General features: G+C 44.5%; 1 protein-coding gene across 5 annotated transcripts in view; it reads right to left on the reverse strand.

The window, feature by feature from the left end:
• LOC117514031 (thrombospondin type-1 domain-containing protein 7A) overlaps positions 1–18,058 on the reverse strand; it is a 602,038-nt gene that overhangs the window by 408,470 nt on the left and 175,510 nt on the right. For all 5 annotated transcript variants that reach the window (XM_034174316.1, XM_034174317.1, XM_034174314.1 and 2 more), the window contains exon 2: positions 14,895–15,729. In XM_034174316.1, coding sequence (XP_034030207.1) covers positions 14,895–15,729 — 835 coding nt within the window. The remainder of the gene's footprint in view (positions 1–14,894; positions 15,730–18,058) is intronic.

An 18,058-nucleotide genomic window follows, 5' to 3' on the forward strand; every position in this document is an offset into this window, starting at 1 on the left:
ATTGTATGGCCTTTCTCCATGTAACGTGGAGTTGTGTCAGGAAGGGCATCCGGCGTAAAACCTGTGCCAATTCAACACGCAGATCCACTTTGGATTTGCTGTGGCGACCCCAAGTGCAAACAAGGGAGCAGCCGAAGGGACTTACTATTGTATGGCCTTGCCTTACAATATAAAGCGCCTTGGGGCAGCTGTTTGTTGTGATTTGGCGCTATATAAATAAAATTGATTTGATTTTGATTTGATTTGATTCTTTCATGTGTGTTCTTTAGTTCCGCCCCTGTGGTTGTCACACACCTGTTGTCAATTCCACCTTTGTAATTTAAACACTTCTTTGTTGGACAGTTAGTTCCTGGTTCATTGTGGATGTCTAACTGTGTCTTGCTCCTTGCCTCGGTTCCGTGTTATTCTGTGTGTAAGTACCAGCTCCCAGTGTTTACTTCCTTGTAGTCCTTAGTACCTCTTGCTTGGGTTTTGATTGCTTTCCTTGCAGTCTCCTAAGTCTTTGTGCTTCACTGTGTTTATGTATATTTTTGGGACAGTTTCACCTCTGCACATTTAAAAATTAATTGTTACAATCAATCACTTTGATTGAGATACATCCCACATGTCCTTGCTGCCTGCAAATTGGGTTCCTTTTTTTTGACTCAGTCAAAAGCCATAACAAGAAGACATTCTTTTTTGTCTCTGACAGCCAATTAGAAAAAAAAAATCCTCAGTTTGTAGTCATTGAAAGGCTGGCTATACACTTTCGGTTTGTCTGAAGCTAAAAAATTAGAGCTGTTCATAATGAAACTTCCCTGCAAAAAAGAAAGTCCCTTTGGCTGCACCCTTGTTCTCATTTGGGCTCATCACAGTAGATCCAAGGTGGACCTGCATGTTGATTTTGCACACGTTTTACGCCAGATGCCCTTCCTGACACAACATCACATTACATGAGGAAATGTGGCAGGGGTGGGGTTTGAACCGGGAACCTTCTGCACTATTCCCTATTCCATCAATTCAACAGCTGACCTGTTTTTCCAGGTAATTTCGTTTTAGTGTCTGTGCAAAAAAAAAAAAAAGCATAGATTGATCTGGAAAGGTTTGCTAGTTGTGTTCTTCAGCTGAAAAAAAAGTTGCACATTCAGCTGAATTGCAATCATGTTGAGATGTTGAGCACACAACACAAATAATCATCTAACATGGATTTATTCAACACTTAAATTATTCTGGTTAACATATGAGGTATTAGAAAAAAATATGTTCTTGGAATTTAAAGGACACTGAGGAAGGCACCGTTCCTCAAGTTCAAACTCAGTGGTGAGCCAAGCCAGCTTGGATGATCTGGCATATAAACACTGGAAGAGTCAACACACAAAGCGATGCTTTCTGGAAAATAAACCTTGCAAGGTAAATTAGTTTAAAAGATTACTGAACAGTGACAGAGTGTTATGATGATGAATTACGACAAGAGGATGATTACACTTATTAAGGAAAGGAGGAGAAATCTGTGCCATAAAGGAGGGCAGTGGTGATACATCATGGCCTGCACAGAACTCAGTCAGCTTTTTGGATCAAACACACAACAGTTGGTGCTGTAGTTGTAAAACATGCCAGCCATTGGATTCCACAGCAGTGCTTTTGCTGCCATGAGTGTGATATTTTGCAACAGCTATTGGAAGATTTAGAAGTAATGAAGTGGCAAAGCTTAATTAAAGTGTGTGTGTGTGTGTGTGTGTGTGTGTGTGTGTGTGTGTGTGTGTGTGTGTGTGTGTGTGTGTGTGTGTGTGTGTGTGTGTGTGTGTGTGTGTGTGTGTGTGTGTGTGAGAGACCAAACATGGTGATTTCTACTCTCAATGTGGTGGATGTATTTTGCCACAGGACCAGTTCAAAGATCCATATGGTGTGAGAAGGTTCTGTTACTTATTGTCTTATATGTAAACAAGACAGTTCTGCCAAACTCATCAAAAATATAAATGGAAAACCTGTTTGAATTCCTGTTTTTCATGAGTTGAAGTAAAAGCTCTGTGAGTTCTTCCATGCACACAAATTGTTTAAACTCTTTCACTTTTGTTCACAAATGTATTAAAATCCATGTTGAAGAGCACGTCACTTTTCTCAAGATAATCCATCCACCTAACAAGGGTGGTATATCAGGATGTTGATTAAACAGCATGATTACTGCACAGATATATTTTGGATTGGTTACAATAAAAGCCCACTCTTAAATATGCATGAGACCTAGAAAAAAGACCTTTATTAGGTGAAGAAGCCAAATGTAGTGCACTTAGTGATGCCTTTTACCCGGATCGTTATTCTGTCCACCGTAGTTTTGCAAACGTGCCAGACCAGAAATGTATAATTTTAAATAGCACAAATAAAAAATAATAATACAATAACATGCTTTTGGAGGGCGGTATGCATTTTCAAGAGGTCCAACGTCCATGCCCAGTAGCCCAAAATGACAGCTATTCGCCCGAGTTAGACGAGGGTGAATAGCTGTCATTGCGGGCGACATGTGTGATATTTACTTCTTCACAAACAAAATTGCTTCATTCTCATTAATACTCAAATGTACTCCCACAAGCCCATCTATAGCAGAATAGTGATGGTAGGTGATAGCTTTATGAAGCGTTTGCTGTTTTTTATGAGTCCACGAGATGCAATCTCTTCACGAAAAGGGTTCATAGCACACTTCACTTCAGTTTGATTTGAACCTTTTTTTTTTTTTTTAACAAGAATCTATCTTGTGGGATCCAGGGATGCTTACTCGCCGTCTTTGGATGGTTTTCCGTCTTTTTGTAAATTCTTGCCATCTAAAACAAATGCAGGTGTTATGGGGGCCGCTGAAGAGCAGGTACTGCTGGCCCACAACCACCAGAGGGCGCCCTGCTTGGAGTGCGGGCTCCAAGCACGAGAGGGCGCCAGACCCAGAAGAAGTGACAGCTGTCACTCATCGCACCAGCTGTCACTCATCATCATCACCATAAAGGCCGGACTGCAACTCCACCTCCTCGCCGAGAAATCGACTACCATTGGAAAGGTAATTTCTCTGCTGACAGACACTTTGTGTGTATAACCTGAACTTCTGTTGCAGCCGTTTTCCTGGAGTGTTTCCTTGTCTGAGGGATTGGCGTTTGGTGTGACAGCGACGGCTTCGCCTCACATCCCAACCCAGATAAGTGGTTAAACCAGGAGCTGTACGAGTGTGTGATTGGAGGTGGAGGTGCTCCCTCCTAACTGTGTTTGGACTGTGGATTACTGAGTGTGCGGACTCACACTCATACATCTTATCTCTGCTTTCTGCCAGCAGTACCAGGGTCGACAGCCGAAGACAGAGGCCACCTGGGGACTCGGGACTTGGCGGCTCCGGTGTTCTTCAGACCGTTGGTGGTGGAAGCCGTGTGGGACGCGGCTTCTCTCTTGTCGGGGGTCTTCTATCTTCGAGCCTGCCCACACCTCACCTGGTGTTAATTGACTGTGCAAATTCTGTGAATTTAGTTGTGTATTATCACAACATTAAATTGTTACTTTTTGGCTTACTCATTGTCCGTTCATTTGCGCCCCCTGTTGTGGGTCCATGCTACGACACCTTCACAACAGGATTTCTCGGCCAATCGTCATGGACTCCGAGGGGCGTCAACCCGAGTTTGAACGGCCAATGGAAGAGCCAGGAGCGCAGGCGTCAGCGGGAGGCGTGTTGAGTGAGCTGCAGCAAATCTTAACCGCCTTCACGGCTCGGCTGGATTTAGTGGCCGAGCAGAATGTTCTCCTTAACCGGAGGGTGGAGGCTCTCACCGCCAGGGTGGAAGCGCGCGATCAGGGCGCTGCTGCAGCCACTCCTCTGGCTGGTCCTGGGCCTGTAACAGACGTTCCACTGGTCGTTCAATGACCCCCCCCCCCCACCGTCCCCTGAAGCATACATAAGCCCTCCGGAACCGTACGGAGGCTGTGTTGAGACGTGCGCAGATTTCCTCATGCAGTGTTCGCTCGTCTTTTCACAGCGTCCTGTCATGTACGAGTCAGACGCCAGCCGGGTGGCTTATGTTATTAGTCTGCTTCGAGGAGAGGCACGCGCCTGGGCTACGGCGCTTTGGGAGCAGAATTCACGGCTCCTAACGTCTTATGCTGAGTTTATACGGGAGTTCAAACAAGTTTTTGACCATCCCAACAGAGGCGAGACCGCTTCGAGCGTGCTGCTGTCAATGAGACAGGGGCGCCGCAGCGCAGCCGAGTATGCAGTCGACGTCCGCATCGCGGCAGCGAGGTCCGGCTGGAATAACGTTGCGCTCTGCGCCGCCTTCGTAAATGGACTGTCTCTGATCCTAAAGGAGCACCTGCTGGCTAAGGAGGAACCGCGGGATTTTGACGGGCTTGTCGATTTGGTTATACGCTTAGACAACCGTTTGAATGAGCATCGTCGGGAGCAGGCCGGGAGGCGTGACTGGGCATGAGCCGTCCCTCCCCCTTCCGGTTCCGAAAGGGTGACGTCGTCCCCACGCTTCACTGCCAGAGAGCTCCGTGTGGCTACAGCTCCCCCTGCTGAGGAGGCTATGGACACGAGCAGGGCCAAAATAAAAACAAACGTCAGACAAAGGAGGCTGGCCCGTGGGGAATGTTTTGTCTGCGGCTCTTGTGAGCATATGCAGAGGGACTGCCCCAAAACGGTCAAACTACAACGCCCGTCCTTAGAGACTGGGCTAAGGGTGGGTCATAACACGCACGCAGGGAAACCCCGCAAAGCTGCACGAATCCCAGTAACGATCCTTTGTGGGGATTTAACCCTTCACGCCCCAGCACTGGTAGACACGGGGTCGGAAGGGAATCTGCTAGATAGCAGAGGGGCAAAGGAAGTAGGGCTCTCCCTGGTGGCTCTGCCGGCACCATTGCAGGTGAGAGCACTAGATGGCACCCTGCTTCCATTAATCACACATCAGACACAGCCAGTGACTTTGGTTGTGTCTGGAAATCACAGGGAGGAGATAGTGTTCCATGTAACACCTTCTACCTCCCGAGTGATTTTGGGATTTCCATGGATGGTGAAGCACAATCCCCGGATAGATTGGCCGTCCGGGGTTGTGACGCAGTGGAGCGAAACCTGCCACTGGGAGTGTTTAGGATCCTCGGTTCCTCCCGGCACGACGGCTAATGAGGAGGTTAAAGTCCCTTCCAATCTATAGGCGGTGCCAAAGGAGTACCATGATCTGGCTGACGTTTTCAGCAAAGATCTGGCGCTCACTCTTCCCCCGCACCGACCGTACGATTGTGCCATCGATTTGGTCCCGGGCGCTGAGTACCCGTCCAGTAGGTTGTACAACCTCTCACGTCCGGAACGCGAATCAATGGAGACCTACATCCAGGATTCTTTAGCTGCCGGGCTGATCCGGAACTCCACCTCCCCGATGGGTGCTGGTTTCTTTTTTGTGGGTAAAAAGGACGGCGGACTCCGTCCATGCATTGATTACAGAGGGCTGAACGAAATCACGGTTCGCAACCGATACCCGTTACCTCTGTTGGATTCAGTGTTCACGCCCCTGCATGGAGCCCAAATTTTCAGAAAATTGGATCTTATAAACGCAGTACCACCTGGTTCGGATCCGGAAGGGAGACGAATGGAAGACGGCATTCAACACCCCGTTAGGTCACTTTGAGTACCTGGTCATGCCGTTCGGCCTCACTAACGCCCCCGCGACGTTCCAAGCTTTGGTAAATGACGTCTTGCGGGACTTCCTGCATCGGTTCATCTTCGTATATCTGGACGATATACTCATCTTTTCCCCGGACCCTGAGACCCATGTCCAGCATGTACGTCAGGTCCTACAGCGGTTGTTGGAGAACCGGCTGTTTGTGAAGGGCGAGAAGTGCGAGTTCCACCGCACTTCTTTGTCCTTCCTGGGGTTCATCATCTCCTCCAACTCCGTCGCCCCTGATCCGGCCAAGGTTGCGGCGGTGAGAGATTGGCCCCAACCAACAAGCTGCAGGAAACTACAGCAGTTCCTCTGCTTTGCAAATTTCTACAGGAGGTTCATTAAAGGTTACAGTCAGGTAGTTAGCCCCCTGACTGCCCTGACCTCCACCAAGGTCCCCTTCACCTGGTCAGATCGGTGCGAAGCCGCGTTCCAGGAGTTGAAACGCCGGTTCTCGACTGCACCAGTTCTGGTGCAGCCTGATCCTGATCGCCAGTACTTAGTGGAAGTGGACGCCTCTGACTCAGGGATAGGAGCCGTGCTGTCCCAGAGCGTGGAGGCTGATAAGGTTCTCCATCCTTGTGCCTATTTTTCCCGCAGGTTGACCCCAGCTGAACGGAACTATGACGTCGGCAATCGGGAGCTCCTCGCAGTGAAGGAGGCTCTTGAAGAGTGGAGACACCTGCTGGAGGGGGCATCGTTGCCCTTCACGGTTTTCACGGACCATCGGAACCTGGAGTACATCCGGACCGCCAAGCGGCTGAACCCCAGGCAAGCCCGCTGGTCTCTGTTCTTCGGGCGCTTTGACTTCCGGATCACGTACCGCCCCGGGACCAAGAACCAAAAATCAGATGCATTGTCCCAGGTGCACGAAGAAGAAGCCAAAGCGGGGCTGTCGAACCCCACCGAGACCATCATCCCCGAGTCCACTGTCGTGGCCACCCTCACCTGGGACGTGGAGAAGACCATCCGGGAGGCCCTGGCAAGGAGCCCGGACCCGGGGACCGGCCCCAAGAACAGACTGTACGTCCCACCAGAGGCAAGAGCTGCCGTATTGGACTTCTGTCACGGGTCCAAGCCGTCCTGTCACCCCGGAGTGCGTAGGACCGTGGCAGTAGTCCAGCAGCGCTTCTGGTGGGCGTCCCTGGAAACCGACGTCCGGGACTACGTCCAGGCCTGTACCATCTGCGCCAAGGCAGACCATCGGAGGACTTCGGGACTCCTCCAACCCCTGCCGGTGCCTCATCGCCCCTGGTCTCACATCGGCCTGGACTTCATCACGGGCTTCCCGCCGTCCCAGGGCAACACCGTAATTCTCACGATAGTGGACCGGTTCTCCAAGGCGGCCCACTTCGTGGCCCTCCCGAAGCTCCCGACGGCCCAGGAGACGGCAGACCTCCTGGTCCACCATGTCATGCGGCTGCATGGGATACCATCAGACATCGTTTCAGATCGTGGTCCCCAGTTCTCTTCACAGGTGTGGAAGAGTTTCTGTAAGGAGCTGGGGGCCACCGTGAGTCTCTCGTCCGGGTACCACCCCCAGACAAACGGCCAGGCAGAGCGGGCCAACCAGGAGCTGGAGCAGGTCCTTCGATGCGTCACCTCCGTGCACCCGGCAGCCTGGAGTCACCATCTGGCCTGGACCGAGTATGCCCATAACAGCCAAGTTTCGTCTGCTACCGGCCTCTCCCCTTTTGAGGCATGTTTGGGGTACCAGCCCCTATTGTTCCCGCTGGTGGAGGGAGAGGTCGGTGTGCCCACGGTCCAGGCCCACCTCAGGAGGTGCCGCCGGGTGTGGCGGACCGCCCGCTCTGCCCTGTTGAAGGCCTGGGCGAGGGCCAAGACCCATGCGGACCGCCGGCGTTCCCCGGCCCCCACATACCAGCCCGGGCAGGAGGTGTGGCTTTCAACAAAGGACATCCCTCTTTGTGTGGACTATCCCTAAGTTGAAGGACAGATACATTGGACCATTTACAATCCTCAAAATCATCAACCCGGCCGCAGTGAAGCTCCAACTCCCAGCTTCACTGCGGATCCACCCTGTATTCCACGTGTCCTGTATCAAGCCACACCACACCTCGCCCCTCTGTGCACCTGGACCTACGCCGCCTCCTGCCCGGCTCATCGACGGGGAGCCTGCTTGGACAGTCCGCAGGCTCCTGGACGTCCGTCGTAAGGGCCGGGGGTTCCAATATCTGGTGGACTGGGAGGGGTATGGACCTGAAGAACGCTCCTGGGTGAAGAGGAGCTTCATCCTGGACCCGGCCCTCCTGGCCGATTTCTACAAACGACACCCGGACAAGCCAGGTCGGGCGCCAGGAGGTGCCCGTTGAGGGGGGGGTCCTGTTATGTGGGCCGCTGAAGAGGAGGTACTGCTGGCCCACCACCACCAGAGGGCGCCCTGCTTGGAGTGCGGGCTCCAAGCATGAGAGGGCGCCAGACCCAGAAGAAGTGACAGCTGTCACTCATCGCACCAGCTGTCACTCATCATCATCACCATAAAGGCCGGACTGCAACTCCACCTCCTCGCCGAGAAATCGACTACCATTGGAAAGGTAATTTCTCTGCTGACAGACACTTTGTGTGTATAACCTGAACTTCTGTTGCAGCCATTTTCCTGGAGTGTTTCCTTGTCTGAGGGATTGGCGTTTGGTGTGACAGCGACGGCTTCGCCTCACATCCCAACCCAGATAAGTGGTTAAACCAGGAGCTGTACGAGTGTGTGATTGGAGGTGGAGGTGCTCCCTCCTAACTGTGTTTGGACTGTGGATTACTGAGTGTGCGGACTCACACTCATACATCTTATCTCTGCTTTCTGCCAGCAGTACCAGGGTCGACAGCCGAAGACAGAGGCCACCTGGGGACTCGGGACTTGGCGGCTCCGGTGTTCTTCAGACCGTTGGTGGTGGAAGCCGTGAGAAATTTAACAGCTGTTCCAGGTCCAAATTTAGTCCAAAGAATGCACCAGAATGCACCACAGAGCACTTGTATTCTCAAAATTTATCCCCCCCCCCTCAGCTTTCCAAACACCTATAGCATTTGGGGTAACATTTGCTGTCTTGAATATTATAGATGAATCACATTGCTGTCTTTTTTTTTTCTCCTAAGCATCCATGGGGATCTGAAGCAACAGCAAATACTTTCGTCATTTTGCAGTCAATACTACTGGGTCTGTACCTCTGTACCTCAAAGCATCGCCAAACACTCCACATACTTTCTCAGATGATTCTCATTCTCAAAGGCCAAGGACATTGAGACCTGAATGTCACTGCCGAGACAAGTGAATGTCTGCACAAGTTAAAAGTTTCACCACATACAGAAACACTTCTGTCCACGAAGACTTGGAAAGCCTATGATCTTTTAAGAATATGAAGCAACAGCAATTTTAATGAAACAGTGAAAAATAACTTCAATGAAACTGTTAAGAACTTATTAAATGCAAATTACTTGCAAATTGAAATTTGGAACTCAGCTAATTTCATGCTGTGTAATGTTTATGGTGTCTTCTTGTGAGATCTCCTGTCTTCCCTGTTGATGTCAAACCTCCTTTCTCCAAATAAAGGTGCCACATGAATTCGAGGTCGACACATATTCAGGGAAATAAGCCAAGTGCTCTGCAGTATCATATTTTCAGTCAAAGGGTGCTGTTTTAAAATCCAGTGCAATAATACTTGTAATAAGTGCAAGTATTCGAATGGGTGTGTCATCTGGTGTTCAACAGGTGAAACATCAGGCACTGACCTAATGGCACTGTGTACAAATACATGTATACAATTAACAAGATTTATATTATTCTTTTACAGTTGCATGTGTTTCAGCATTCTATAGAGCTAATTTCTTGGAGAGAGAGAGAGAGAGAGAGAGAGAGTGAGAGAGATGGAGAGACAGAAAGAGAGACACAGCGCTGTCTTTTCTTGATAAAGTCTGTGCTTTTTTGCAAGACCTGCCAATTCTCTCTTCTCCGCGTCAAATGAAATCCAACTTATGAACTGAAATCATGTAAGCCAGGTTTTCTGATTATTGAATTAGTGAAGTGCATGTAAATGCCAGAGATCAGATTATTACAGCTATATGATTACTAACAGTTATCTGAGTATTATGATCATGTAAATGTGCTCCGCTACGGGGAGGTCAACTCAAGAGGGGAGCTCATCTCCCCTGATCTGGCTGTAAAAAATAAAAAAATAAAATAAAAAAATCACAGGTTATCTGAACTTTCAGGTCTTCTTTTTAAGAAAATTTATACTACTTCATCATGAAGCTGTATAACTGGGGATACAAAATATCCTCATATAAAATCAACAATAATGACAATAATAATATAATATTAAAGCAAACAGAGCTCTGGTAAAAGAATAGTATCTTATTGGTAGATATCCAAATTCAGGTATCAGGATCAGATCAGAAGTGAAGTAATGTGGATTGATGTATCCCTAATCCTGACTGCTGACCAATCCACCATAATCACTGACCTTTCATAGTGTCCTTTCATCTGGATTCTTAGCTTTGATCCTAACAGTGGTAGGCACAGCTAACCAAAAAGTTAGCTTCGATAACTGGTAATCAGCTAACTGAAAAGTTATCTTTAACACTAAACTGATAAACTGCCTAAAAATTTATCGGAAGAAAAGATAACCAGCAACTTTAAATTTTGTCTCCCATACGCTCTCAGCTACTAAAAAGCTGATTTTGAGTTTAAACACCGCCAAAGCTTCTAATAGAACCAACAGCGATCACAACCCCAAACAGCCAATTAGCCAGCGCTTCTGTCTTTGTGCGTGCTTCCCCCTGCTGTAGAAAAGCATTGTTTACCCTGACAGGATACAGTGATCCCGCGATGAGGCAGAGGTCTTGAAATGGAAAGCAGGTTTGAATTATGGTTTTGCTTTAAAAATAAAATTATTCAGGATAGAATAACTACATTCTCTTAAAATGTACAAAATGATATATAACATATCTGTTAATTTTAAAATAATGCACTAATTCTCAAGATTTCAACATTAACACACAGATACAGATGCACAGATACCCAGAGGGGATTATGGGTAACTGTAATACTGTACAACACAGAATAGAAGATGCTCAAAAAGTGGAGAACTAGTCTGGTGTTTCATTCACAGAGGCCGTGGAAAGGTTGATACATACATAAAAGTTAAAAAGCCACCAAGTGCAGTGAAAAACAAAACTGAAATAAGTAAAGGTCATAATAATACAGTACAATATTTCACATTGCTACTTGCAAAATGTGATTATTTTCTTTCCTGTTTTTGTCAATCTGACTAACCGCTCAGAGAAACAGCTGAATGGAAACTAAAAACAATGTGGAAAAAAATACAGAAATATATTGGTATTATTGAAATCCCTGTGAATAAATTCACATTATCTGAAATTCCTCAAAATTAAAATATTTAAAATATATATTTTAGTACATTTTTTAATTAAACAAATGAAGTATATAAAATACCTCAAATAACAACATACCATAACTATTTCGGTAGGCTTTTTTATTCATAGTATTTATGAAATTATGAGATGATAAATAAAATGCACTTTATTATGATCACAGCCAATAAATTTGGCTATCATCTGTTGAATCATTAGTCTTTCCTTTGAGCAATTATTGGGAAAATACTGAGAAACATGTTCCAAGGTCCTTCTAACTTACATATTGAATCCAGTTGCAGTTCATCATTGGTAAATGCCATTGTGTTGCAGCACAGTTTCCTTAATTTAGCATAGTTACAGTCTTTATACAATATGTTGTATAATTGTCTTGGCACTAGCTTGGCGTTAGGTGTGATGTGATGGCACTGTAATGTCAAGGTGCTGACATTGCACCTATAATTAGCATGAGCTGAGTGCCTCTATTTTGAGCAATGAGCTTTATAATATGCTTAAAAACATACTTGTGCTGGCTGAGGACCTGAGCAAGGGGAGCAAATTAAAACAGCAACTCAATCGTTTACATGTCTTGAAAAATTGCATTACATTACACACATCCAATGGGCTAACGTTAGCATGAAACTCCCTAGTGTCACATAATGTGAGGCAAACAGGTGTCAAAGTAGACTGAAAACACACTGGACTTGGTGACATCACCAGTTTTATATAGAGACCCAGAACAGCTGATATAAAGAAGCCTGAACAGACCCATCTCTTCAAGTCCAAACCAGCTAACAAGGCTAACCTCGGTTCAAGTTATTAAATCAGATTTTTGGGGACTGTGTGGTGGTTCTCTTAACAATTTGCTTAAGTTATGAGCTGCTTATTTTCTCAGTAACATTAAGTAGACCTAGCGGATGAAGCTACCAATAGCTGCTAAAAGTGCTAACATCATTAGCATACAAAATTAGATGAGAGTTTCACTTGGCACAAAATTTGCAGCATAGATGTCTCAGAATGTCCATTAGGATGTTTCACCACACAACAAGTCATATTATTCCAGTTGCGTTGCCATAAAATACCCCAAACAAATAGACACAGCCCTCCACAACAGCGAGTAGCTGCATCTAGTGGACTTGTACCGTCCAGTTACGGCTGGACGGTATGAAAGGTGGAGACGCTGGGCGTACCTGCTGTCACTCAAAACAACCACGGCCACAATTATACAGAACTTTATGGCTTAAAACATCTTAAACTAAGAAGTTAGAAAAAAAACTCACCCCCATACAGTTGTCATAGAGGAGGAAACATGTATAGAGACCAAAACTGCATTTTGTAAACATGTTGGAAACATGTTTATTTCTGTTCTTAAGTTGGACATTTTAACACAGAGTCCTATGGGAATATGCTCTGTTTTGAAGCCTCAAGGGGCCAATCAAGAAACTGCAATTTTTTTTTTAATTCCAGGAGGGTGGCAAACAATGCCATCCAAGTTTACTGCGTGGGTGTCACATAATGATATCCGAACGGGTTAACATTAGCATGAATATCCACAAGTTTCACATAATGTGATGCTACTGGTCTTCACATAACACAATGCTAATGGCCCAACTTCAGCACGAGCTGCCTCCATTTTGAGCAGTGGGATTTAATGTGCTTTGAAAAAAAAGCGTACTTAAAGTTACAACATTGCTTAGAAAAATCTTACTGCCTTTCGTAAATTAATTTTACATGTTGCCTAAAAAAAAAAAAAAACACACACGCACACACAACACACACTGTAACTGTGTGGTTTTTGAGTTTGCTGGACAGACTAAATAGCACAGACACATACACATTTGGGCCTTAGAGAATTTTGGTATAGACTGAAGAAATGAAAAGGTGACAGGTGCACTGTTTGGAGTTTTATTTTGCTGTATTTTCCTCCTTGGTTTCCATTTTTGTTTTCTGCCTCTGATGTTTTCTAGAGAGATTTCTAGCAAGAAGCAATCATCTATATACCTGTGAAATTAAAATCCCAAAAAGTGACTTAACTTGAATTGACCAAATACGTAACCCATTCACTCACTCATCTTCAACCGCTTAGTCCAATCAAGGGTTGTGGGGGGCTGGAGCCTATCCCAACAGTCATAGTGCGCGAGGCAGTGTATACCCAGGACAGGACGCCAGTCTACACAGGGCCACAAACAGACAAACAAACACAACCACACCCACTCGCACACCTACAGACAAGGTAAAGATTCCAATCCACCTAACCCGCATGTCTTTGGATGTGTGTGTGGGGGGGGGGACCGGAGCACCGGAGGAAACCCACGCAAACACGGGGAGAACATGCAAACTCTACACAGAAAGGCCACAGGTGGGAACTGAACCCATGACCTTCTCGCTGTGTGCAAAAGTGCGAACCACTAAGCCATTGTGCTGCCCAAATACATAACCACTGAAAGTTATTCATTATAAGAAATTTCAAAGTCATTTCATTTATTTTTGCATTGTTGCACACAAAAACATCGATACCGCAATACTACCATCACCACCAACAGCAATAAGAAGAAGAATGTAAAAAGAATGTAGCAATTAATAAAATGCATAATATGTATTTGCACTTTATTTGTACAAACTCACAAGTTTCGAAATTCCCATCATTTCTTGTTAAGGAGTTGTGGTCTAAAATTTCAATAATAAAATCCAGCTTCAAAAATAAGAAAGTAACTTTCATGCAAATGTATTTTTCCATATTTATTCACTCTTTTTTTCATTAATGTATTCCAACAAAGGAAATCTGCAAAGGTACTCATTTTGTGCAGAAACACATAAACAATATCTTTAGATTTGTGGAGACTAGACATCTCCAGTATCATCCTGTAGCTGTTTGATAAGACTTTTAATTTGCATGCAGTAATTACTGATTAATGATTTTATGCATTTTGAATTGTATATCAAAATTAGCAACACTGTGCAATCATTCCAATAAAGTTGGTGCCAGTAATGCACTCTAATCTGCCAGCTGCCATTAAAACTAACAGAAGCAGAAGGTGGCACCAACACACCTCACTGTTGTACAGGGAGGGAATGTGGACTGTTTGTGGAAAACGTTCACAAACTTCGCTTACAATGAACAAAATTTAAAACATTAATACATAATTCCCCAATTCCTATCTGTATTAAGGGGAATATTAACATTGGTTGGGAATATTCAGAGGTAAGAACATCTTAGGTTTTTGTTTTCTCCAAAATATGCTAAAAACAGTTTTGTTGTACTGAACCTTTGACATTCCTAGAAAATCGGCTTAGAAGAGGAACAAACTTGTGTATTAATGTTTCAATATTTATTGTCAAAGTGTAACTTATTGGCTTCACAACAAAAGCTTGACAGTTGAGAGCAACACTAGATTTGTTTATGTTTTGCTGAAAGGCATCATTACACAGCCATTCAAAAGCGGAAGACAAATCCCAGAAAATGGCCTCAATATAAAAATAAGCCACACAAAATCATGGCTAAGATTGGTTCCATGTCATAAAATTAGTTTTTGTGCCATTTCCACCCTTGGAAGCTGTCATGAAATATGCTGTGTTAGTCATGCCTCATCACTCTGACAGCACAGCAGTGACAAAGACGCTGCTGACAAACAACCTTCTCTACTTATCACCTCCTGATAGCAAGAAATAAATATCAGGAAAGATAAGTTGTGCATCTTTTGAGTCATCAAAAACCCACTGACCTAAGGACCAGGACACCCGAGGATGAAAGATACACATAAATGATGGTTTGCTTTTCATGACATGCATTGTCCATATAATATTTCTAAGAAAAAAGTGAATTGCCATGAAAATTTTGCTACTCACATGCGTGCCACTGTGCTCCCATTGCGATGTATGCAGGTCACATCACGGGTTTGGTAGCCCACCTGGATGTCCCAAAATGGACTCTCTTGCCGGTTTAAGCGGTTCCTGGTTCGTTTCTTCTGTATAAGCTCTCTGGTCTCAGGATCTTTGACTCCACTTCTCTCCCTGAGTCCCTGCCCTTTGCCTTTCCTACGCTTGACTTGGCGTACTGGCCGAGTCTGTGGGAGTGTGCAAGGGCTCCATGGCCCAACCATAAGGCTGTACAAGCTTTCTGGACCTGTGCAAGGCCCTGGTTTGCAAGACTGGAACTCAGTTAGGTTCGGACATATGGCGCCTCCAAAAACCGGAGGAACAAGGACACTACGGACCCTGTTCCTCAGGCCTGTTCCACACGTTTTAGAGCAGGATGTCCATGGTGAATACTCAGAAACCACACAATCCTGAGGGCAAGGGATCAAACATGCCTGCTCCAAGCGAGGTTTTGGCTCAAAGTACTCACAGATGGCGTCATCTGCTGCCGACCCATCTGACTTCAGTATGCAACCCACCTCTCGATACTGAATGCCCTCCTCTCCTCCACTGCATATAAATGGCCTCGGTACCCCAAAGGTCCTTGAAGACACAGGCACACATTCATTCCAGGCGCCCAATTTCCAGTCATAAAGGTCCTTGTGCCAGTCACAAACATGGAAACAATTTCTCTGGTTGGAAGGACGTTGGCCCTGATCACAATTGGTGTGAAGTGTTGTCCAGCCCTCCACATGGGCACACCAGACTGCTCTGCTTTGGCTGCCACCTGGACCACAGTCAATGCCCATGCATCTTCCCCATGGACCTGAGAAAGGAAGAAACAAGCTAAAATTAAACTGGAAAAAGCATACCAAAAACAACAACAAAAGAAGATATACCTTTACTTTGCTCTTTCGATTATGGAGGTGGACAGGGATTATGTCTCCAAAGGTTTTAAATCAAGTCAGTCTGCTTGCCTGAATTGGGAGCAGGTTTAGGATTTGCAATGCTAAGACTTGGGTCACTTTAGGAAAAAGTGACAAGTCACTCAAAATTGACTGCTATCTGATCAACAGCATCATTCAAACATTTTTGTATGCCGTCATAACAGAAATTCAAATACAAGCAACCACTACATTCTGTACGCCAACTGCTTATCCTCAAAGAAATAGGAGATGTAATTTACACAAACCCATTTAAGGCAGGTGCAGTCTGGTTTATCTGAATGAATGAGTAGCAGAACACACAATTATCAAGCATTTTATAAAGATAACATATACACTTTGAAAGATCTCAGATATAGTGAGATGAAAAAATGTCATAAAATATCTACAGTCAGCTTGTGTTCATCAATACATTAAATATGTGTTCTATAACAATGAATTGTTCAAGTCTATTAATCAACCTCAGATTAGTCCATCTGGTCTCACAGCAAAGTCAAATGCATCATAAAACAACACAGCACAAATAGACTGTCATTTATGAGTATTATGTGGATCACTGAAAGAGACACTAAGGCATACACATTGCCATATGCATACTAATAAAACCAAGCATAATGAAATTATAGATTTTCATCACTGCCATTTTAGATGCTCTTTTGGAAGCCCTGCTGTCACTGTAAAAACCTTTTTAAGACAGCCGCGTTTTCCACTGTTGCTTGTTTTTCGGGTGGGGATACATGGCAAAGCATTGCTCATCCGTTGAGCAAAATTGTAGATTATGCATAGTTTATAAAATATTCTAACATATTACAGTGGGTGCAGGTGCAGTTGTCAGTGGTAATCTCTGCAAGGATTTGCAATCTGGTACAAAAGGATGTGGAAAGTGACAGATTTTTGTAATTTTCCCTTTGTACACTACCGCCACCACAATGGAGACTAAATGTAACAATCACAAAGTGCTTCTAGTGTAGGCTTGCAGCTTTAATTCAAAAAGTGTGGTGTGGGTGGGTGGTTGTTGGGGGAGGGGAAGGTTAAAAAAATTATACAATTAACCATTTTTGAATACAACCACTTTTTTATACATAATTCTGTCAATTTTAAAGGTTGTACGTAATTGACATATCAGGATTATTTTTTAGAACACAAATCATCAGTTGTATAGACAATTTTCTTCAGGTGATAGATACAAGAACATTTGCAAGACTTCATTTACATCAGTGAAAAACAAACAGTATAGTGCTGTATGGTAAACCTGTCTGGAGTAGGCAGCCCTCAAAATTTAGTGACTGTGCAAATAGACTAGTGAGGGAAGCCACCAAGACACCCATACAACTCTGAATGAGTTACTGCCTTCTGTGGCTGTGACTGTAGAAACTCCACATTGTGCAAGTTTTGTGTCTTCTATCACAAGTTATACAGTACGACTGCATTTTAGGGCCACATTTATTTATTTAATTTTTTAGACCTTGAGAATAAAGTCATAATATTACGAGAATAAAGTCAGAATTTTAAGACTTCAAGAATAAAGTCGGAATTTTACAAGAAAAAAACTTGTAATATTACCAGAAAAAACTTGTAATATTACGAGAATAAAGTCGTAATATTACCAGAATAAAGTCGGAATTTTAGGAGAATAAAATAAATAGAATAAAGACATAATTTCATGAGAGGAAAACCTCTGCAGAGAGAATTGTCACAGAGGCTGTTTTGTGTGCTGTCACTATTTCATTTCTGGAATCAAGCTTTTTTTTTTCTCTTTCTTTGTTCTTGTAAAATTATGACTTTATTGTAATATTATGACTTTTTTCTGGTAATATTACGACTTTATTCTCGAAGTCTTAAAAAAAAAAAAAACAACGTGGACCTAAAACGCTGTTGTAATACAACTTGGTAAAGTGACACTGGGAAGAATTTTCTTAAACAGATGTGAAATTTCAGCTGCAGTTTGCCAGAAGGCACATGGGAGATGATACCCTAGATTTAATATGCTCTGTTGAATGAAAATCCTTCTCTGCTCCACTCCACCATGAAGCTACACACACACACACACACACACACACACACATATATATATATATATATATATATATATATATACACACACACACACACGAGGTCTGTTAGAAAAGTATCCAACCTTTTTATTTTTTCAAAAACCTGATGGATTTGAATCACGTGTGCTTGCATGAGCCAACCTTGAACCTTCGTGTG

The sequence above is a fragment of the Thalassophryne amazonica genome, chromosome 7 (genome assembly GCF_902500255.1).
Source record: "Thalassophryne amazonica chromosome 7, fThaAma1.1, whole genome shotgun sequence".
NCBI lineage: Eukaryota > Metazoa > Chordata > Actinopteri > Batrachoidiformes > Batrachoididae > Thalassophryne > Thalassophryne amazonica.